At 39.0% G+C, this 24,039-nt stretch overlaps 2 protein-coding genes across 5 annotated transcripts in view; one reads left to right on the forward strand and one right to left on the reverse strand.

Annotated features, from left to right (window-relative positions):
* The window catches only part of LOC105530294 (putative glycerol kinase 3), a 10,020-nt gene extending 8,235 nt beyond the window's left edge, over window positions 1-1,785 (reverse strand). For all 3 annotated transcript variants that reach the window (XM_011967772.1, XM_011967773.1, XM_011967775.1), the window contains exon 1: window positions 144-1,785. In XM_011967772.1, coding sequence (XP_011823162.1) covers window positions 144-1,514 — 1,371 coding nt within the window. In that variant the 5' untranslated portion in view covers window positions 1,515-1,785. The remainder of the gene's footprint in view (window positions 1-143) is intronic.
* The window catches only part of KLHL2 (kelch-like family member 2), a 139,983-nt gene that overhangs the window by 95,195 nt on the left and 20,749 nt on the right, over window positions 1-24,039 (forward strand). For both annotated transcript variants that reach the window (XM_011967776.1, XM_011967777.1), the window contains 3 exons: window positions 16,206-16,315; window positions 19,352-19,468; window positions 21,222-21,371. In XM_011967776.1, the coding sequence (XP_011823166.1) occupies window positions 16,206-16,315; window positions 19,352-19,468; window positions 21,222-21,371 (377 nt within the window). The remainder of the gene's footprint in view (window positions 1-16,205; window positions 16,316-19,351; window positions 19,469-21,221; window positions 21,372-24,039) is intronic.

Consider the following 24,039-nt stretch of genomic DNA (forward strand, 5'->3'; position numbering starts at 1 on the left):
ACGTTGACTCCTTCTGCAGCCCCTGCCGCCATGGCAGCACCCAGTGCAGTGGTTTCGGGCATCGAGGGCTTCACTACTGGAATACACAGAATGTCTGCTTGTAGCTGCATAAGAATTTTGTTGCTGGTCATTCCTCCATCTACCTGCAAATGACTGAGTGGAATTCCACAGTCTCGATTCATGGCATCCAAAATCTCTCGAGTTTGGAAACAAACAGCTTCTAATGCAGCAAAAGCAATATGGCATTTGTTGGTGAACTGAGTGAGTCCACAGATTATCCCTCTTGCGCTGGGCTCCCAATAAGGTGCATATAACCCCGAAAATGCTGGGACGAAGTAGCATCCATAAGAAGTACCTACTTCTTTAGCAAGTTTTTCAATTTCTTCTGAGGTCTTTATAATTCCAAGATTGTCTCTTAGCCAGCGAACAACAGCACCAGCTATAGCTACAGAACCTTCCAAAGCATAATATACCGGTTTGTCTCTGCCAAGTTTGTAAGCCACTGTGGTGAGAAGGCCATGATCAGAAAATACACACTTATGGCCTGTATTGCATAGTAAGAAACATCCTGTTCCATACGTATTTTTGGCTTCTCCAATCTGGAAGCACATTTGTCCCACCAATGCAGCAGACTGGTCCCCTAAACACCCAGATATTGGCACACCTTTCAAGGCCCCAGCTTTCATTAGGCCATAGATCTCAGAAGAACTCCGGACATTTGGAAGAATTTCCATTGGAATTCCAAAAAAATCACAGAGTTGTTTATCCCATTCCAAAGAATGAATGTTGAAAAGCATAGTCCTACTTGCATTTGTGACATCTGTACAGTGGACACCTCCACTGACGCCTCCTGTCAAGCTCCAAATAAGCCATGAATCAATAGTCCCAAAAAGAGCTCGTTTGTCTTCAACAGCCTTTTGAACTTTTCTCACATTGTCAAGGAGCCAATGAAGTTTCACTGCACTGAAGTAAGTGCTAAGTGGAAGGCCTGTCTTGGACTTGACAAAGTTATTATTTCCTGGAATTCTTTTACTAAGACTCTCGACGGTAGACTGGGTTCTTAGATCAAGCCACACCACAGCATTGTAGAGAGGCTCTCCAGTTATCTTGTCCCAGACTACAGTGGTTTCCCTCTGGTTGCTGACACCGATAGCTTTTATGTTGGAAATATCAATATTGAGCTGTCCAAGTTTCTCACATGTTTTCTCTATACACTCATAGACAGAATGTAGAATTTCCTTAGGGTCCTGTTCCACCCATCCTTCTCTTGGAAACTCTTGTTTTATTTCCACTTGATGATGACTAAGTAGTTCAGCGGTTTTTGAATTGAAAACCAAAAAGCGCGTCGAACTGGTGCCCTGGTCCACCGCCCCCACCAATGGCCCCCAAACTGCCTTCTTGGAGGCTGCCATGAGACCAGCTTCATGTCCGCCGGCGATTGCGGCCGGTTTCCTGGGTGACGGCGGCGCGGGGGGGAGGGGCGGGTGACGAGTCCAAAGAGCGAGGCCGCGCATGTCCGCTGAACCAGCCTCTCACTTCTTTACTGGCTGGCTGGCGGGCTACTGCGTTCTGTCTGCAGCTCATTTTCTCTCTTGGCTTCCGGACATACTTCTGGATTTAACACTGAGATTTTCTTTCCCTGTGTATTTTGTTTCTTCTGCCATCAACGCCTTCAGAATCTATATTGTTGGGTCACGTGAGACTCCTTCATAGCTCCTTGTAACCCTCATCTTCCCCCAACAAACCCATTCATCACCTTAGACTACAGTTCCAGGGTCTGTTGGATCTTTCTGGTATTTAGTACTCTGGGGTTTCCACCTTGGTTTGGACTACATGTGTGCCTTCTCATTCTCTTGTATTTCTTCATAAATCTGTGCTCTTTGGCACTTGTTCTTCCAGCCAACTCTTGGCCGTTCAGCCCAGACCCAGTAGTCAGTCATTTCAAACCTATCCTCTCTATGTGCCTGGCATTGCCCACACTGTTGTGGGTGATAGATAACAGGCTCAATACAATTTAACCCTTGCTTATAATCTAACTTTATAGTCCAGTAACAATAAACTCACACCCTAATTAAGTATATTTGGAATATGCGTTATTCTCTGTAAAACCAGTTTTTATAATAGTTTCTTCTACAGAAAATTCAATCATTTGCCCACCTTTCTATAATTTAGGCTAGGAATCACTGCTTGGAATAAACATCGGTTAGAATAAGCTCATGATTTGAATACTGCCCTCTTGAAAGAAATTTGTGTTGAGTGAGTGGTTTTAATAGCAGTATTACTAGCCTTAGCCATGGGATATGCATGCCAAAGAATAGATGCTGATTATTCAAGGGTCTATTGCAATGTTAATTTACTGATACAGAAGATTCTTCCTTTGGAGAACTGTGAAAGCACTTGATACCAGCACTTTTTAGCTGAAGTCATGCCAACTCAAATGGTGCTTCTTGAAAGAGTTAATTATTTGTATATTCATGCATTCATTATGGTCCTTTTTATTCCTTAGTAAACGACATACAGTCTCTGCTGTGCCTTGTTGACAGGTTTTTTTTCTGGCTTACTTGAGTTAACCGTTTTCAGGTTTCATTAAAATTGCCTCATGTTAATAGAACTGCTGGAGACATATATGATTTTTTTCTCCTAAAGATTAATAGTGTTGAAAGTCAAAGAATCACAGAGTATTAATGTTATAGGAAATCTTAGCAGTTATCTAGTCCAACACTTTCATTTTATTAATTAGGAAAATGAAGACCAGAGATATGTCTATTTTCCCAAAAACACTTTGTCTGTTAGGGATGAGCTGCTTATGGATCTAAGATACTATTGTTATTCATACTTTTGCCCTCACTTCTCAAATGGGACTCTGCATTGAGTATAGAGGAATTATGGAGACCCATCATGGCATTTTAATTTTGTTCAGAAAGGTACTTGGCATTTAGAAATCAAATACAAAGGGTACTTTGTACCTCGTTGCAGGATATAAAACAGAACAAATAAGACTTGGGACTTATATTGTTGATTTTATTACACTTATTTGGGATGAGGGTCCTAACCTGATGCTCTCTCTCTTTTTTTTGTGAGACAGAGTCTCGCTCCATCACCCAGGCTGGAGTGCAGTGGCAAGATCTTGGCTCACTGCGAGCGCCGCCTCCTGGGTTCTTGCCATTCTCCTGCCTCAAGCCTCCCCAGTAGCTGGGACTACAGGCGCCCACCACCACGCCTGGCTAATTTTTTGTATTTTTAGTAAAGATAGGTTTTCACCGTGTTAGCCAGGATGGGCTCGATCTCCTGACCGTGTTATCCACCCGCCTTGGCCTCCCGAAGTGCTGGGATTACAGGCGTGAGCCACTGTGCCAGGCCCTGATGCTCTCTCTTGACCTGGTATGGCAAATTCTAGGGACTGTCTTTCATTTCATGATTAGCTTATTTTATTTCCTGGAGGGAAACAGAAAAGTTCAATTGCTCTAGAGAGTAATGAGCATATATGTTCATTATGGGAGGAATGAAATGTATATTCCATATACATGTATGGAAGGATGCATATATATACACATTATATGTGTGTAGTTTATGTGTTTAACGTGTATAGCATATTGATGGCATAGTCTTTACTACTGGGAATTGTGCCCTATTGCAATTATGGTATTTGTTCAGAGAGAAGAAACCGATGATTAAACGTCAGTATAACTGTGTTGGGCTTTATTCAGTGGCCAGTGGTGAACTACTGAAGGTAAATTACTAATGTCACAAGCTGTGATCCATAACAAGATGTCCAGTGAATATGTGGGTGAAAGGTTTGGAAGCAATAATTGAGGTTGGTAATAGGGTTAGAACTAGGGTAATGAACATAGAGAGGAGGTGAATGAAGCAAGATCATAGATATGGGAACTAACTCTGAGTATAAGTGGAGGAAACGGATTACACTCTGAGATGACCTGCCTTTTAGCATTACAGTGTAGGTAAATTCTTTGTAGGTACATTTTAGTGTATGCATATTTATAGCCAGTGTGCAGTAGCTGCTGATTTTTACTGTACCTTACTGAGATACAGTAGACTGAAAAAGAATTCATTCTCTGAAAAGGAAGAATTTTTCACTTTGGCTGTGTTGTGTTAGGCTTTTATTAACCAAACGAATGCAAAGATGTTAGGCTTTTAGTTGATGGTATATTCAATGGGAACCAATTATGTAATTGTATCCAGAAAGGTGTAAGGTGATTATCCTATTCTGTTCTGTCCAGTTCATAGCTATGAAATTGAGTTTATTTTTAGGTTCAGTGTTTTGAGAGAGACTGATGCACTAGAGCCCTGAATTTATAGCGAGGGTGATGATGAAGACCCCAAATCATGTTGTGCAAGGAGTGGTTGAAGGACATAGGATTGTGCAGACCATTGAAAGATAATTTGGGAAAATATAATGCTCTAAGATTTTGAGGAATTGAATTAATCTTGTTCTGTTTATTGTGGTGGCAGAATTATCAGTGTTATAATATAAAAGTGAAAAAGATTTTAGAGCAATGTACAGAAGAGCTTCTAATAGTAAGTGTTTGTATTAGTCCGTTTCTGTGCTGCTGATAAAGACATACCCGAGACTGGGCAATTTACAAAAGAAAGAGGTTTATTGGACTTAACAGTTCCACATGGCTGGGGAGACCTCACAATCATGGTGAAAGGCAAAGAGGAGCAAGTCGTGTCTTACGTTGATGGCAGCAGGCAAAGAGAGCTTGTACAAGGAAGCTCCCATTTTTAAAACCATCAGATCTCATGATACCCATTCACTATCACGAGAAGAGCATGGGAAAGACCCATCCCCAAAATTCAGTCATCTTCCACTGGGTCCCTCCCACAACACATGGGAATTATGGGAGCTGCAAGATGTGATTTGGTGGAGACACAGAACCAAACTATATCACTCCACCTCTGGCCCCTCCCAAATCTCATATCTTCACATTTCAAAACCAATTGTGCCTTCCCAACAGTCCCCCAAAGTCTTAACTCATTTCAGCATTAACTCAGAGGTCCACAGTCCAAAGTCTCATCCCAGATAAGTCAAGTCCCTTTCACCTATGAGCCTGTAAAATCAAAGGCAAGTTAGTTACTTCTTAGATACAACGGGGATACAAGCATTGGGTAAATACAGCCATTCCAAATGGGAGAAATTGGCCAAAACAAAGGGGCTACAGGCCCCATGCAGGTCTAAAATGCAGTGGGGCAGTCACATCTTAAAGCCCCAAAATGATCTCCTTTGACGCCGTGTCTCACATCCAGGTGACACTGATGCAAGAGGTAGGTTCCCACGGTCTTGGGCAGCTCCTACCTCCCAGCTGCCTTCAGGGACTGGTGTTGAGTGTCTGCGGCTTTTCCAGGCACATGGTGCAGGCTGTCAGTGAATCTCCCATTCTGGGTTCTGGAGGATGGTGGCCCTCTTCTCACAGCTCCACTAGGCAGTGCCCCAGTAGGGACTCTGTGCGGGGACTCTGACCCCACATTTCCCTTCTGTACTGCTCTAGCAGAGGTTCTCCATGAGGGACCCTGCTGCTGCAGCAAACTTCTGCCTGGACATACAGGCATTTTCATACATCTGAAATCGAGGTGGAGGTTACCAAACCTCAATTCTTGACTTCTGTGTGCTCACAGGCTCAATACCACATGGAAGCTGCCAAGGCTTGAGGCTTGCATCCTTGGAAGCCACGACCTGAACTCTATGTTGGCCCCTTTCAGCCATGGCTGGAGTGGCTGGGACACAGGGCACCAAGTCCTTAGGCTGCACAAAGCACAGGGACCCTTCTAGGCCTCTGGGCCTGTGATGGAAGGAGCTGCTGCAAAGGCTTCTGACATGCCCTGGAGACATTTTCCCCATTGTTTTGGTGATTAACAGTTGGCTCCTTGCAAATTGCTGCAGCTGTCTTGACTTTTGCCTCAGAAAATGGGATTTTCTTTTCTGTCATATTGTCAGGCTGCAAATTTTCCAAACTTTTATGCTCTGTTTCCCTTTTGAAACTGACTGCCTTTAACATCACCCAAGTCGCCTCTTGAATGCTTTGCTGCTTAGAAATGTCTTCCACCAGATACCCTAAATCATCTCTCTTAAGTTCAAAATTCCACAGTTCTCTAGGGCAGGGACAAAGTGCCTCCAGTCTTTTTGCTAAAACATAACCAGAGTCACCTTTGCTCCATTTCCCAACAAGTTTCTCATCTCCATATGACACCACCTCAGCCTGGATTTCATTGTCCATATCATTGTCAGCATTTTTGTCAAAGCCATTCAACAAATCTGTAAGGACTTCTAGACTTTCTCACATTTTTCTGTCATCTTCTTCTGAGCTCTCCAAACTGTTCCAACCTCTGACTGTTACCCAGTTCCAAAGTCTTCCACATTTCTGGGTATCTTTTCTGCAGCACTCCACTCTACTGGTACCAATTTACTGTACTAGTTCACTTTCACACTGCTGATAAAGACATATCTGAGACTGGGCAATTTACAAAAGAAAGCGGTTTATTGGACTTAACAGTTCCACATGGCTGGGTAGGCCTCACAATCATGGTCGAAGGTAAGGAGAAGCAAGTCCCATCTTACATGGATGGCAGCAGGCAAACAGAGCTTATGCAAGGAAAGTCCCATTTTTAAAACCATCAGATCTTGTGAAACCCATTCTGTCATGAGAACAACACAAGGAAGACTTGCCCCCGTAATTCAGTCATCTCCCACTGGGTCGCTCCCACAACACATGGGAATTATGGGAGTTACAAGATGAGATTTGGATGGGAACACAGAGCCAAACTTTATCAGTGTTCAAAGATGATATGACTGTCTTGCCATCTGTTGATGTGTGTAAACTATAGCTAGATAACCATTTATTGTGAAACTTTTTAAGGTTACACATACATATTACAGAAGCTGTGTCAGGTGACCTTTCAGATCCCTTATACCACTAAATCTTACTATTTTTATGACATTACTGAGAAAGAATTAACGGTTTATGAAACAATTCACATTAGACGTTAAAAAAAGAGTGGGATGACGAGGGAAAGGGTAGTTATTTAATGAATTTCATATTTGCAAGATGAAAATGTTAGATCTTTTTCATAACAATGTGACTATACTACTTTTTTTGAGATGGAGTTTTGTTCTTGTTCCCTAGGCTAGAGTGCAGTGGTACAATCTCGGCTTACTGCAACGTCCGTCTCCTGGGTTCAAGCAATTCTCCTGCCTCAGCCTCCCAAGTAGCTGGGATTACAGGCTCATGCCACCATCCCTGGCTAATTTTTGTATTTTTAGTAGAGACGGGGTTTCAACATGTTGGCCAGGCTGGTATCGAACTCTTGACCTCAGGTGTTCCACTTGCCTCGGCCTCCCAAAGTGCTGGGATTACAGGCCTGAGCTGCCGTGCCTGGCCCAGTGTGGATATACTTGACACTGTTAAACTTTACACTTAAAAATGATTAAGGTGGTAAATTTTATTGTTTTTATCAGATAATAAAAGAGAGGGAGGGAGGCGAGAATGACTGTGACTAAGAGCTCATTCAGCCTTAGAATCAGAGTGTAGCCATTAGGACACAAAGGGAACACGGGAGGTCCAACAGGTGTCTGGAGAAGGGCACTGAGACGGTTTGAAACATAGGTATATCCTCGTCTTGTTTGCTTGAGGGAGAGCCAGCAGTGAAGTGCAGTATCAATTGAAAGGTTCTCAGATTGGGCAAGATGTTTAACAGTAGCCAAAGACAGCTTGGCCAGAGGAAGCACTTGATTTATGTTGAGAGGAATATCAACAGACATAGAGAATCTTTATCAAGTATCAGGCCAAAGAGTGAAGCACAGCATCAGTGGAAAAATGCACAATGATGAAAAGTCAGACCACAGAGCTCAAAACAGGCCAAGGTAAGTGGCCCAAGGTAGTAATTAATGTGAGGGTTTTAGAGGACTGCCTGTATGTGGTACTGGTTTCATGGTGTGTGGGTGGCTCTGTCTTGTTTAAAAGAGCCATGACGATTAGATCATCTTCATATGGAGACTAACAGACCGCTAGAAATTCAAACATTGGGGTTTGGGGGAGAGGTTGGATCTGGGAGCAACAATATTAGGGTAATAAAGATAACTGTGGACAGTAATGTACATGAAATAGTTAAGACAGAACAAGTGGAGAATCAAAAGTAGGCTCAAGGCAGGCAGGACCATAGTAATACCTATTTTAGGGGAGGTAAAGGAGGCAGATTGACTAGTCAGAAAGGTAGAAAAATATATATAATCCTAACCAGTAGAGAAGGCCATTAAGGTTAAAATCAGCAGAGAGGTCGAAAAGGACTAATATCAAGAAAAAGACTTCCAAAGAACTGTTTCAAGGTAAAATTGAGCCAGAGGCTATGCCATAACATAAAGATGTGAGTGTGCATCAGCACGCAGAGGCTTCAGTATTAAGATGTGCTCTTGAGAAGTCTCGTGTGGAGGCTGACAAGGTAGGACAGCGGTCAAACGTAGGGATGTTAACCCAGTGATCTTTCTTTTTTAGCAGAGCAGGTATTTGTCCACTGAAGTCAAGACAGTGACACGCATTTACTGTCTATAGCAACACTTCCTTTCTCACTGGGGAAGGAGAGTAGTTGGATCTAGTTGCTTGTTTTGTTTTTGTTTTTGTTTTTTAATTTTCATCACCAATGTTTTCAAATGGTTATAAACTTTTAAAAATATTTGTGGTAAAGAATATATAACCTGAAATTTACCAACTTAGCCATTTTAAGTGTTCCATTCAGTAGTGTTATGTGTAAGTATTTGCTTTGTTGTGAAACAGATCTCTAGGATGTCTTCATTTTGCGAAACTGAAACCCTGTACCTTTTAAACAACTTATCTTTTCCACTTTCCACTAGTCCCTGGCAAGTATGGAAACACTTCCTGTTTCTATAAATTTGATTCCTTTAGATACCTCATATAAGTGAAATCATACAGTATTTTTTAATTTTTGTGACTGACTCACCACACTTAGCATAGTATTCTTGAGCTTCATCCATGTTGCATTGTGACAGGATTTCCTTCCTTCTTAAGGAATTGTATGTATATGTAGTATATGTTTATACCAATTTCACTTATTCGTTCATTTATCAGTGGATACCTGCTTCTGCCTCTTGCTATTGTGAGTCATGCTTCTGTGAACATGAGTGTACAGATATGTCGTCAAGACTCTGCTTTTCATTCTTTTGGATATATACAACAGAGTGGGATTGTTGGATCATATGGTAGTATGATCCAACTTTTAATTTTTTAATTTTTTGAGTAACCTCCATGCTTTTTTTTTTTAGTAACCTCCATGCTTTTTTAAATAATAGTTGCATTATTTTATAATCTTACCAACAGTGCACAAGGTTTCTAGTATCTTCACGTCTTTGCCAACAACCGTTATTTTCTGGTTTGTTTTTTTGTTTTGTAGTAGCCACCCTAATGGGTGTGGGGTAATATCTCATTGTGGTTTTGAGTTGTATTTTCTCTGATGATTAGTGATATTGAACATCTGTCATCTTTTCATATGCTTATTGGCAATTTGTATATCATCTTTGGAGAAACCTTTATTCTAGTCCTTTGCTCATTTTTAAATTGGGTTATTTGATTTTTGTTGTTGAGTTGTAGGAGATATTTTTATATTCTGGATATTAATTCTTTGTCAGATACGTGACTTACAAATATTTCCTTCTCTTCTATAGGTTGCCTTTTTACTTTATTGTGTCCTTTGATTCACTGAACTTTTAAGTTTGATGTAGTCCCATTCATCTTTGTTGCCTGAGCTTTTAGTGTCATTTCCAAGAAATCATTGACAATCCAGTGTCACAAAGCTTTCCCCCTGTGTTTACTTCTAGGAATTTTATAGTTTTGAGTCTTACATTTAGATCCTTAGTCCATTTTGAAATAATTTTTGTGTATGGTGTATATGATCCACCTTCACTCTTTGCCATGTGGATGTCTAGTTTTCTCAGCACAAGTTGTTGAAGAGATTGTTCTTTTCCCATTGAGTGGTCTTGGCACTCTTGTCAAAGATCATTTTACCATATACGTGAGGATTTAAAAGTGTTTGAAAGGTATACCTTGAAAGAGTCATCCTTTTACCCTTTTTCCTCATTTCTCTTCCCCCTAAAGATAATCACTATTATTAGTTTCTCGGTTTTGTTTTGTGTTCTTGCATGGAGAGAATAATCCTTTCACATGGTTCATAGAACAAACAATCTAGCCACTGAAAAAATGTGTTCCCACATCTGTCCTGCTTCCTTTCTAAGCTGACAGTATTTCCTAAAGCTTTTTTCATATTATGGGCTTCCTTGTTCATTTTTACAGATGCAGAATATTCCACTGTATGGATATACTATGTTTTAAACTAGTGTCTACCTGATGAACTCTCTTTTGTAATTGTTAAAAACAATGCTACAGTGAATAACTCAGAGTGTGTCATATCATGAGTGATCAAGTATATTGTAGGATGAGATTTCAAAATTGCTCTCTGTAGAGATTGTGCTGATTTATACTCCCACCAGCAGTGTGAAATAGCATACTGTTTCATAATAGGGTTGTTGCTTTTTTTTTTTTTTTTAACTTTGATCTTTGTGGTTTTGTGGCTTGAGGCCAGGGAAGGAATGTTCATGTTATATCATTTTTATTAGTGCTAGTGGTAGTATAAGAGCATTTACTGTCATGAACTAAGCACCAGAGAGACTGATAGTGATTTATTTGCATCAAGAACATATAAAATAGCAGGTGAGCTGCACTAGCCTTCTTGCCTTTCTTCCTATAGAATTTTCCATGCATATCTTAGAGTGATTTTGCCAGTCATCTAGTGCTTCCTGACTGTGTGAAGTGTGTTACAAGCAACAATCTCATTAAATTGCCTATCAGTTAATGCTGTAGAACACTTGAAGAAATATACAGTTAATATAAATAGAAGAAAGGTAGGCCCTAAAGTAAACTAATTTACTCCAGATGTTGCCAAATAGTGCCCTCTATATTTTAGTAATGCTCCAGGTATATTAACCACATCCTTTCCAAAGAAAGCTCAATATAAGAATGTAAACATTAGATACCAATACTTAAAAATTTTTCTAAGGAGGAGGGATTGTTCCAATAGAAAATAAAAGTTTTTGAGAATTGGAAGTATTTAAAAACATGTATATGTTCACAATGAAAGTTACTTTTAATTTGAATAGTTCTTCACTTTTCCTTTAGGATAATGGTTTTTTTTTTTTTTTTTTTTTTTTTTTGTAAGTGGTGAAGGGGTGGTGTTTGTTTGAGTGACAGCTATGTTATGGTTTTGTCAATAAAATTATATTAGTTGACTATTTTCCTTGCCCTCTTAACCTTCTTTGCTACACTAGGAAAGAATACACGATGAATTTAGATCCCAGACTTGGTTTTAGATAGAGTTTACTAATGCCCTTCTACATTTATGTAATTGCTGACTTTTAAAAAATCACCACCAACTTGGCTTTTTAGCAAGTCCATTTTTTTCTGATCAGTGAAGCAGAGACTAAGACAACACGTAGTCACAGTATTGAAAGGTTATGTTCTCTCAGTTATGTTTGTTACCACTGGAGAGTTCTTTCCCCTCATGAAAAGCATAAGGAGGCCAGCAATCTCTTGCTTCGATTCAGATTTAAAATACGCAGAAGAAGCTTAACCCAAAATCACTGTAGACATACATTTGAAGGTGAAAATATTTTTATAACGGATAGAAAGAGGTTTATGTTAGCTTCTCTTTTTGTTCAGTGGCTGCTATGTTTTCTGTTTGAATTTCCAAGTTGGTATACATAAATGTTTCTAAATTTATATACTGTTTGCCAGCTTTTCATTAAAATGAATTTATTTCTCATTATTTTAGAACTGTTTTGTTTTTTGTTTTTTGTTTTTTGTTTTTTTTGAGACAGAGTCTCACTCTGTCGCTCAGGCAGGGGTATAGTGGCACGATCGTGGCTCACTGCAGCCTTGACCTCCTGGGCACAGGTGATTCTCCTACCTTAGTCTCCCAAGTAACTGGGACTACAGACATGCACCACCATGCCCAGCTAATTTTTTGTAGAGATGGTGTTTTATTATGTTGTCCAGACTGGTGTTGAATCCCTGGACTCAAGTGACCCACCCTCCTCAGCCTCCCGAGATTTTGGGGTTACAGGCGTGAGCCACTGCACCCGGCCTACTTTGGAACTCTTAATATAAAGAACCTTGTTTTTTCTTTGTTTGTTTGTTTAAATATGTTCAGTCTTTAAAAAACAAACTCAACTATTGAAAAAGTTTTCCCTTTTTTCTTAGCGTATAAAGAAAACTTTCCTAGCATATAATTTTTTTTTTATATAAACTTCTGGTAAAGCCAGGAATTAGTGGGATTATATTTTAGATATAGAAGGTACTTTTGCAATTAGTCATGATGGCTTTTTAAAATCTGTAATCTGGCTGGGTGCGATGGCTCATGCCAGTAATCCCAGCACTTTGGAAGGCTGAGCCTGGAGGTTCACCTGAGTCAGGAGTTCGAGACCAGCCTAGCCAAGATGGTGAAACCCTGTCTCTACTAAAAATACAAAAATTAGCTGGGTGAGGTGGCATGCACCTGTAATCCCAGCTACTCAGAAGGCTGAGTCAGGAAAATTGCTTGAACTCAGGGGGTGGAGTTTGTTTGATTTTGGAAGAAACTGCTAAACTGATTTCCTACCAGCAGTGAATGAAAGTTCCTGTCAATCCACGTCCTTGTCAGCATTGGTGTTGTCAGTGTTTTGGATTTTAGCTAGATTTAATAGATACGTAAATGGTATCTCATTGATGTTTTAGTATGCATTTCTCTAATGACATGTAATATTGAGCATCTTTCCATATGCTTATTTGCCATCTGTGTATGTCTTCTTTGGTGAAGTGTCCATTTAGATCTTTTTGCCCATTGTTTAGTTGAGTTGTTTATTTTCTTATTGTTGAGCTTTAAGTGCTCTTTTTATATTTTAGGTAACAGTCCTTTATCAGTTACGTGTTTTGCAAAGATTTTCCCCCAGTCTGTGACTTGTCTTTTAATTTCTTAAGAGCATCCTTTGAAGAGCAGAAGTTGTTAATTTTAGTGAAGTCTAACTTAACCATTTTTTTTTTCATGGGTAATACTTTTGATGTTGTATCTAAAAAGTCGTTGCCATACCCAAGAAGATTCGTTAAATTTTCTCCTATGTTATCTTCTAGAAGCTAAGTTTTGTGTTTTACATTTAAGTCGCTGATCCATTTTGAGTTAATTTTTGTGAGAGGTGGAGTCTGTGTCTAGATTTACTGTTTTGCATGTTCAGTTGTTGCAACATCATTTGTTGAAAAGACTGTTCTTTCTCTATTGAATTGCCTTTGCTTCTTTGTCACAGATCAGTTGACTGTGTTTTTGTGGGGTCTGTTTCTGGGCTCTCTATTCTGTTGCTTCGATCTATAGTCATCCCTTGGTATCTACATCCATGGGGTATTGGTTCTAGGACCCCCAACAGATACCAAAATCCATGGGTTCTCCAGTCCCTTATACAAAATGGGGTAGTATTTGCATACAACCTATGCACATCCTCCTGTATATTTATTTTTAATTTTTATTTTTTTTAAAGAGACAAGTCATTACCCAGTTGCCTAGGCTGGAGAGCAACGGTGTGATCCTAGCTCACTGTAGCCTCAAACTCCTCCTGCCTCAGCCTCCCAAGTAGCTGGGACTACAGATGTGCACTACTGTGCCTGGCTAATTTTTAAATTTTTTGTAGAGACAGGGTCTTGAACTCTTGGTTTCAAACAATTCTCCTGCCTCAGCCTCTCAATATGCTGGGATTACAGGTGTGAACCACTGTACTCGGCTTCCCATGTACTTTAAATAATCCCTAGATTATTTATAATACCTAATATAGTGTATGTGCTATGTAAATATTTTTATTATATTGTTTTTTATTATATTGTTATTTTTTTCCTCAATATTTTTGATTTGAGATTGGTTGAACCACTAGTTGGTTGAATCTGCAGATGTAGAACTTGTGCATATGAACATCCAACTGTATTTGTCATTTTCATCTTCAATTTCCTATTTATTTCAGGGCAGTACCTTGCTTGGTCAAATCTGAGTTTCAGACAATTGTGTGTCAAAAAATTTTTGAGTTTCAAAAAATTTTGTAAATACAAACATTTTAGAGCTGCTTATTATTTTTATAGTTATCTTGGGGTGAACTTTTTTTTTTTTGGAGACAGAATCTTACTCTGTTGCCCAGGCTTGGGTGCAGTAGCGTGATCTCAGCTTACTGCAACCTCCTCCTCCCAGGTTCAAGCAATCCTCCCTCCTCAGCCTGCCAAGTAGCTGGGAGTACAGATGTGTGCCACCATGCCGGGCTACTTTTTGTATTTTTCTTAGAGACAGGGTTTCACCATATTGTCCAGGCTGGTCTCGGACTCTGGACCTCAGGTGATCTGCCCACCTTGGCCTCCCAAAGTGCTGAGATTACAGGTGTGAGCCAGCATGCCCTGCCAACCTTTTGTAAATTGAATAGTTTTTCATGAGATCTATGAAAATGCAGATTTTATTTTTCAAATATCATTGAAGAGGAAGCCAACTGTTCCTTTTTATGGTATGTTGAAATACATATATGAAATGAGTCTTTTATTTCACCTTATAAAACAGTTTTATAAACCCTATTTATAAGGATTTTATAAGGTGAAATAAATATGGTTCATTGTGATGACCTAGAAATTAACCTAGATTTTCTAGCAAGATTTTACTTTAGAATTTAGAATATTAACAAGAGCTAAATTATTGAATCCTTACTCTGTACAGACACAGTTCTAAGTGCTTTATAAGCCACTAGCTTATTTAATCCTCACAGCAATCTTCTTATTATTTTTATTATCCTCATTTTACAGATGAGGAAACCAAGGCTTAGGGAAATTACATACCTGCCAAGGTTGTACAAGCTAGCATGTGGCAGAGCTGGGATTCAACCCTGGTATGTCTGACTCTGCAGCCCAAACCACCACATTCCCTTGTGAGGTGGATTCGCAAGAAAGGTTATTTTATAAAAGATTCGTTCTTTGTAAGTTTTTCACTCATTACACTTACAGTCTTTTCCCCCCTTGGATGGAGGACGTATCGGATGTTAAACTGATAAGAGCAGATACTACACCTGATCTTAGCCAAAAGGCCAAGAAGCAATCTTTTTTCCCCTTGGAAAGAGTGGCCATATTTGTGAAATCAAGGGAAAATTTTTTTTTAAGTATTTAAGAATTACTAATTTTACAAGTTTCTAGAAATGGGTTGAAGCATAAAATCCTGGAATTTGATCCTGGAGTAAACTGTTTATTTAGAATCCAGAGCTATCTATATCATAAACCAATTCTGTCTCTCTCTTTTTTTTTTTTTTGGAGACAGAGTCTTGCTCTGTTGCCCAGGCTAGAGTGCAGTGGCGTGATCTCAGCTCACTGCAAGCTCCACCTTCTAGATGCACGCCACTCTCCTGCCTCAGCCTCCCAAGTAACTGGGACTACAGGCGCCCACCACCACGCCTGGCTAATTTTTTTTTTTTTTTTTTTGTATTTTTAGTAGAGACGAGGTTTCACTGTGTTAGCCAGGATGGTCTCAATCTCCTGACCTCGTGATCTGCCCACCTCTACCTCCCAAAGTGCTGGGATTACAGGCGTGACCACCGCGCCCGGCCCAGTTCTGTCTCTTTTTAAGAAAATGTTGGTCATATATTCAGATTGACCAGCATTTGAGATTTCTTTAGTTTCCAAATAAAGCAAGGCTTTTTTCCTTACTCTGTAAGGAAAAACCCTCTAATGTTTCACATGATGTGACATGTGGGATATGACAATATAACATCATGTTCTTTATCTGATTTATATAATCAAAAGGTTTTACAAATTTAAGTACTGATAGTGTCATACCATATAAGGAATAGATTTTTTAAGCCTAAAATACCACCATGTAAAGCAAGAGTGATTCAGCTAAGTGCCTGTATATTAAGGCAGCTTTCCTACTTGCACTGCTAATGTGCTGTTGTATAAACAAATCACTGAAGGTACATCCCCAGGTATCTATAAGTTTCTTTGGGTTTATCTTGTTAATTCTTGCCTGGAGGCGTGCAACTGGTTTTCTCATTCTTAAATTAGATTAAATTAAGAAAAACCTTTTTTAAGCATTTTGAGACTATGATAATGGAATGTTGATATTAATGGATTTTCTTTTTAATTCCCAAACAGAGCAACATTTTACAGATGTCGTACTTAGTGAAGAATTTCTCAATCTTGGCATTGAACAAGTGTGCAGCTTAATCTCAAGCGACAAACTTACCATTTCTTCAGAAGAAAAGGTAAGGATATTTTTCTTTTCCCAGTGTACAATGATGTTTCCCTTTTTTTATTTATTTTTTTAATTGCACATTTTTGTGTAGCTTTGTGATCCTGTATGTGTAGTGACAGCCAGTGATGTTTCATCTGAAAGTTAAGAAACTCAGCTAATTACTTCAGGAAAAGATTCCAGGAGAAAAAAAAGAAACTCAGGACTTGTTGATTGTCTATGTAAATTACTCTGTGTCTTCACTTCGTAGGAGATTCCCTAAATTTTTAGCCATTACAATTTTGTACTTGACCTCCACAGCAAGAGCTTGCACACATTAAACTATCTGAAACAAATGCTTTTTTGGAAAGCAGTTTCTTCCTACAACTCGATGCCCATAGGAATTATGATGTGACCATAATGTTTGTCACTAAAGTAGTTTCGCTGTCTTCTGAGTTGAAAGAGGTTACCTAGGATGGTGAAGTTTTGGTAGTTCTAGACTGAACATTCTTGATTGTCACCTTCCTTTAGATTGGTTCTCTGTGACATAATACCTCACCCCTGCCAGTCCGTTCAGCCTCCCTGCCTCCCTGCCTCCCTCCCTCTCTCCCTCCCTCCCTCCCTCCCTGTCTCTCTCTCTCTCTCTCTCTCTCTGTGCAGCTACTGCTTCTGGTTGTAGTCTTTTGTCTCTCCACATTTTAGATTACCTTTGTCATCCACCTGCACTTTTCATATAGTTGGAGAGAGAAGCTTCTTTTAGTGGGCTAGTTTTCTTTGGTTGGGTTTTGTAGCACATGGGAATCATAGCACAAAAGCTGTACTTAGAGGAAATGAAACTTGAGTTTCTCCTTTGTGTGCTTTGCATTTCAAGTTGTGTAAATTCTGATTCTCTTTCTCAAGGATATTCATTTCACCTGGAGGTAAAAGACACATTTACTTTAATATTTACAGTATTAAAAAATGTGAAAGCATTTGTGACATATATAGTCTTAGCATCCTAGAACTACAGAGGAAGATGACATTACTTTCACACTTAATAGACATGTATTGAGTGCCCACCATGTACCAGACACTGCCATGGGCTCCTAGAGAAGAGAACATTAGCAAAATAGAATTTGTTACTCATAGACTAGTGGGACAACCAGTAGAGTAAATAATTGATTACAGAATGCTGTAAAGGGTGCCTTAGAAGAATTTAACTTTTCCAGGAGTGGGATAGGGATGGGGATGGTAGTTCAGCTTGGTTCAGATGTATATTTCAAGTCTTTTAAAAATGAGTCTGAGTTTGCCAGAGAAATAGGGATGGATGGGAATGCAGAGGGCATTCCAGGTAAAAGAAGCAGAATATACAAATATAAAGAGGTGTGAAAGAATAATTGTATTCAATGTATTCAGTATAATGGGAGTTTAGAATGTGATACATTGGTGGAAGATAAAATGGGAAGATGATATAATAAAATATCTTCTCAGCTATGTTAAAGAAAATTAACTGTATTGTAGTGATTAGCCTTAAAGGGGTTTTGAGCAAGAGGAGAAAACCGTGCTAAAACCTGCATTATAGAAATATCATGAGGGCTGTTCTGGTTTTCTGCTGCTACTCAAGTCATTGCCAAATGTAAAAGCATAAACAATAGCCATTTTATTATGCTAACAATTCTATGGTCAGAATTCATGCAGAACAGTAGGGACAGCTTGTCTCTGCTCCACAGTGTCTGAGGCCTCAGCTAAGGTGACCCAGATGCCTGGAGATATCTGGCATGGTTCTACTGGAGCCATACATCTGGAGCTTCAGTTCTGCACGTGGCATCTTATGGGTCTGTGATGTCCCAGGTGGCTCCTCCACTCGCTTCTGTCTGGCTCTGGGGCTCAGGGTTGATTGGTTTCTCTCTAGGTCTCCCTTCTCTCCCCTCCTTTCTTCTCTGTAACTTGCATGGGTTTCTCATGGGGTGGTGGTTTCAATAGCCAGACTTCTTATATGACATTTGGCTTCCTTCAGATGAGCATTTCAAGACAGCAGAGTAGAAGTAATGAGGCTCCTTAAGACCTACCTTCAGAAATCACACACTGTCACTTCCTCTACACTCTACTGGTTACACAGGGCCAGCTTAGATTCAGTGTGGAAGGTTACTATATAAGGGTATGGATCTGGGAGATGTGGTTTATTAGGAGGCTATCTTTGGAGACGAGCTGTCATGGTGGTGGTGGGCAGTATGGACCAAAAATGAGGTGAGGGCCAGATGAGAGGGTGTTGAAGTCATACCGGTGAGCAGTAGGTTCTGATGTGGGATGATAGAAGCAGGGGGGAGAGAAGACAGAACTGAGAAATATTAGATAGAATTGCCAGGAGGCCGACTATCTTGTTCACTTAATCTCTGGCACCTGGCACGTAGAGACACTCGATAAATACTTGTTGACAGAATGAATTAAAGAGGGGTGTTATTTTAATGTGCATTATTTTTAGTTTCTTGCTTTATTCCTGGATCAAAATAACCTATTTTTGGTCTCAGTTATCCATTTGCATTTTGTCAAACATTTCCTGCAAACCTTTAAAGATTATTAAGTGATATATTCATCAGTTGAGAAGGAAATTATGTAGACAGTGTCTTCATATTAGCTTATTAGCTTTCTCACAATTATGTATTATAAATAATAATGCCCTTATTTTTTAATTTGTAGAAAAAATTTTCAAAATACTACATTTTAGTATATTATGCTATTTCAGAGCTGAGTTGATCCATTATACAAACCTTCAATTTATGTGTATGGTCTAATATTTGTTTGTAAACCTGAAGGAAAAGCCAAACATGAATTGTTTCTAAGGGTACATGATTTTCATTCCAGAATATCACTTTGCTTTATTATTTTGGGTAAATAAAAAAAGAACAGAAAAGAAATGGGGTGAATGGCTTTGTAAGTACGTTGCAAGTCAGGATTTTGAAAACATTTGAGCTGTGAATTAAACTTGGATGTCTTAGCAAGAGTTATATATAAAATGTAGTCTCATATTTTATCCAGCTGTCTTGGTACACAACTCATTTCTTGTTTTTTCTTCTCCTATATTTTCTGCAAGGTATTTGAAGCAGTAATAGCATGGGTGAACCATGACAAGGATGTGAGGCAAGAGTTTATGGCCCGACTGATGGAACATGTACGGTTACCTTTGCTTCCTCGGGAATATTTAGTTCAGGTAAATGCATATGCAAAACATACGAATCCACACAGCACCATGTCACTGGACTGACAGCATGTAGATCCCTGTCAAGCAGTGATAAGAGCTGTAGAATGCAGATGTGTGGAGTACAGGACAGAAGACAGTAAAGGACCCTGCAGGCTGGAGTGCAGTGGCATCATCTCAGCTCACCTCAACCTCCACCTCCCGGTGATTCTTGTACCTCTGCTACTGAGTAGCTGGGACTACAGGTGCATGCTACAACCCCAGCTAATTTTTGTATTTTTAGTGGAGATGGGGTTTTGCCCTGTTGGCCATGCTGGTCTCGAACTCCTGACCTCAAGTGATCTACCCGCCTCAGCCTCCCAAAGTACTGGGATTACAGGCGTTGTGAGCCACCGTGCCCAGCCGCCATTCTCCATTCTTAGCAATTTGCTTTTGCCGCTATTTTTGATTTGGGTAAGCAAGTACTAGCGCTTATCAAGGTAGTATTTGTGGTCGTTTAAATACATGTAAATAAATGTCCCTGTGGCTGTCACTGCTTTGCATCTTCTTTACTGTTTTTTTCTTTTGATAGTCTCTTCTCATTCCCCTGCAGACCTGGAATTTTGAGGTCTGACCCAAATACTGTTTAATTTTACTTTGTAATTTAATAGTGGCATGCATTTGATTTCTGTCTTTATTTCTAAACTGAGGGAAAATATTATTTGAAATAAATATGAATAAATGATTCTTTAGTGGTCTCCAAATAATTTTAAATTTGTTTTTTTTTTTTGTTAGAATCCCACTAGGAACGTTTCAGCATTATTTTAATAATTGAAACTATTGAAAGAATCATTTATTAAGAAATTAGATTTGAACATTTTAGGCTTTCTTGAAACCTCATTACTTTTTGTGATCCATGTAATCATGGGTCTTCTGGTATTAAGAAAATGATCCAAAAGGCCGGGCACGGTCAGTGGCTCACGCCTGTAATCCCAGCACTTTGGGAGGCTGAGGCAGGCAGATCGCGTGAGGCCAGGTGTTCGAGACCAGCCTGGCTAATGTGGCGAAACCCCGTCTTTACTAAAAATACAAAAAACTAGCCAGACGTGGTGGCAGGTGCCCATAGTCCCAGCTACTCAAGAAGGTGAGAGAGGAGAATTGCTTGAACCTGGCAGGTGGAGTTTGCCGGGATTGCGCCACTGAACTCCAGCCTGGGCGACAGAGTGAGACTCTGACTCCAACAAGAAAAAGAAAAGAAAACAAACCCCAAAGCCTGTCCTGCATTTGAGGTCAGGCTAGGCAGCACAAGATTTATAGGTACATTGCTTTAAGGTATTTCTAATCTCTTTTTGGGATATTTTGCTTGCCCACTTATGTTTGAAAAAGGTATCTTTAACTTATTAGTATTGTATTCTCCTGAAGGATGCATTTATCTAAATTTTGTTTCTTGTTTTGCTTACTTTTTGGCTTAAAGGTTAAAGATTAACAGGTGGATATAATATCTAAAGAGTTTGTCATATTCCATAGCTAACACTGAAGTTTATCATTTTTCATTGCAGTTCTTTTTATTACGTATGTATGTTTTTCTCTGCAGGCCAGATACTTGAGCATTTTTTGGTTTTATTTATTTTTCTCTTAGTTGTATTTATAAACTTTCCTCGTTTACTTTTAGACTAAACTAAAGGATATAGTTACTGCTTTTTTCCCCTCCTTTACTCTTTTTCTTTGGCAATTTAATTATGAAATAGCCCTACCCTCAGGGGGTGTGTCTGATTTCTTGTTACAGAGGGTTGAAGAGGAAGCATTGGTCAAGAATAGCAGTGCTTGCAAAGATTACCTCATTGAAGCAATGAAGTATCATTTGCTGCCAACAGAGCAGCGTATATTAATGAAGAGTGTCCGGACCCGGCTGAGGACACCCATGAACCTTCCCAAAGTAGGATCTGTTGCTCATGCTTGTTATTCATGCGAAAGGCTTATAGTGAAGCTGTTAGTACTCTGCTTATTTGAATTTCCATGATTTATTATTTGTTTTAGTTTCCCTTCAAGAGAAAATGTGCCTAAGAATGCATTGTAGTGTTTGTAATTCAACCTCTATTGATTTTATATGTTAAGGGTGGGGATTGTTTGGTCTATTTAATTTTTATAAACTGCATGATGTCACTCTTCTAGAACAGAAGACAACTGGTTTTTGTCCCCTCTGAGTTTTATTAGCTCTAATTATAGTAGAAAACTCTAATTATAGTCCAAAAAAAATCAGACCAGGTAGAAAGATTTCTCTGTAGGCCGGGAGCGCTGTGGTTCATGCCTGTAATCCCAGCACTTTGGGAGACCAAGACCGGTGCATCACCTGAGGTCAGGAGTTTGAGACCAGCCTGGCCAACATCATGAAACCATGTCTCTACTAAAAATACAAAAATTATCCATGTATGGTGGCAGGTGCCTGTAATCTCTGCTACTCAAGAGGCTGAGGCAGAGAATCACCTGAACCCAGGAGCTGGAGGTTGCAGTGAGCCAAGATTGTGCCACTGCACTCCAGTCTGGGCAACAGTGCAAAAGGCTCTGTCTCAAAAAAAAAAAAAAAAAAGAAAGATTTCTTTGTAAGCTAGGTATTTATTTAATAACTGAAGACCCCATGGTTTCACGGAATTACACGTTAGAACTACGGATAATAAAATAGCTTGTTCATTTCATCTCATTGCAGTTCCCTGTTGTATACCATCTGATGGTTCCCTGCACATCATGTGTAGCCGCTTCAGCGTACATTCCTATGTCTTCCCATGTCTCTTGTGTTCATGTTTTCCTATGTGAATGTTTATACTCTACCTTGGTCTTTTTAGCTGTGGCCATTCATGTTTTACCAATTCAGTTTTTCTTGTGAAATAACCCCTCATTTCTGTCTCTGTTGGCAATTCCTTCTGCTCTGTTTACATCTTTATAGTACGACCAATACTTTAAGCACCATTTTGTGCGTGGTCTCATCAGAATGATTCATAATATAAAGACTTTATTTATGTATTTATTTTTAACTCTTGTGTATGTTTTGGGCAATGCTGGATTAAGAAATAAGAATCTCTTCTCTCTTGTTTTCTTATATCGTCTTTAGTTATTACTCTCTCCTTTCCATTGGATTATGTTTTTTAAATTCTTTCACTTTAATACTTGTATTTAATATTTTTCTAAGTTTTACTTTGGAGTCTACATTTTTAATTGCTGCAAATCTATATTGGTATTGTTTTTCTGTTTTGCCTATTACTAACAACAGTTCTCAATTTAAAACTAACTGCAGATTTGCCAGGGTGCTGTTGACTTATTTTTCTAGATCATTAGTAAATACTTTAATTTAGAATTGATCTCAGAACTCTCTTGGTGACACCTTGTTAGAAGTACCCAGCCACTGACACAGTCTGCAGAAAGTTTCATTCTATATGATTATGTTTATTATCTAAGCCAAAATAAGTAATTTGGCATATAACATCTGATGAGGTTGAGGATCAAATGGATTCAAATTTGGCCTGACTTTCTAAACATCCTTCTGTGTGTTATTTTATCGGCCCCTAGAAGTTCAAATGCTTTTCTTAAAATCTTGTTAATTTTTACTCAGAATTATTATCACTTAACAAAGTGCATTTACAAGGCATTCACTTCCTATCCTGGTTTGAAAATTGGTATTTACTTTCTTTAAATTTTCTGATCCATCCTCAGTTCTCTGAGATTTTTCAGAAATAATTGTAAGTGGCTTAGTAAGTACATTAGCTCGTTCCCTTAATACCTCGGTATTCATGCTGGGTCTGCTGATTTTATACATGTTTACAGTTTTCAAATACCCTTACACCTACTTTTATAAGTACCCATCTTTTAAGTCTTCGTTAATTCATATTTGTCCATCTTTTTTGGTGTCAGTTTTTGTTCTTACAAAATAATCCATTTATAAAAATTGCTCAGTCTTGGCAATAAATTCTAAGGTTGCCATATTTTATTTTATTGTTTTAATGTTAATCTTTGCAACTTCCTTCTAAATAATGTGCTATATCTTTAATACTTTTTAAATACTTCATATTTGTAAAAAAGAATTTCTTCTTGTGTATTTCTTCTTCTGGCATCTTCAGACTTTCCTATATTTAGCTATGCTGCAGAGACCTTTAGAGTGAAAATGATTTCTGGAATAAACATGTCATTTTGATTTCTGGAATAAACATGTCATTTTTGAAACCTTCTAGAGTTCTCGGTAAAAGCCTATCAAGTACTTACTTTCTCTTTTGTGGTGGTGTGTTTACATTGTTTACGTTGTTTCTGGGCTTCTCTGGTTGTGGTTTTGGAGTAGGACTCCTGTAGCTGTGTTATACTTTTAGATTTCTCAGTTCTCTAGCTGTTATTTTGTGGTGGGTATGTGGGTTCCTGGAGGTTCTCTTTCATTCTGCTGTATCAGGGTGGTGGGAGGGGCAGCAGACCTGCTGGATAGCAGTGAGCAGCCCTGTTGCTTTGACTTTGCATGTTACTTGTATGACCCCTTCTCAGTGTATTTGTTTATCCACACATATTTTCAAAAAGGTGCTGGTGATGAACGATTTTCTAACATCACTGTTTGTCATTTTAGAGTTGTT

Source organism: Mandrillus leucophaeus, unplaced genomic scaffold (assembly GCF_000951045.1).
Source record: "Mandrillus leucophaeus isolate KB7577 unplaced genomic scaffold, Mleu.le_1.0 Scaffold81, whole genome shotgun sequence".
NCBI lineage: Eukaryota > Metazoa > Chordata > Mammalia > Primates > Cercopithecidae > Mandrillus > Mandrillus leucophaeus.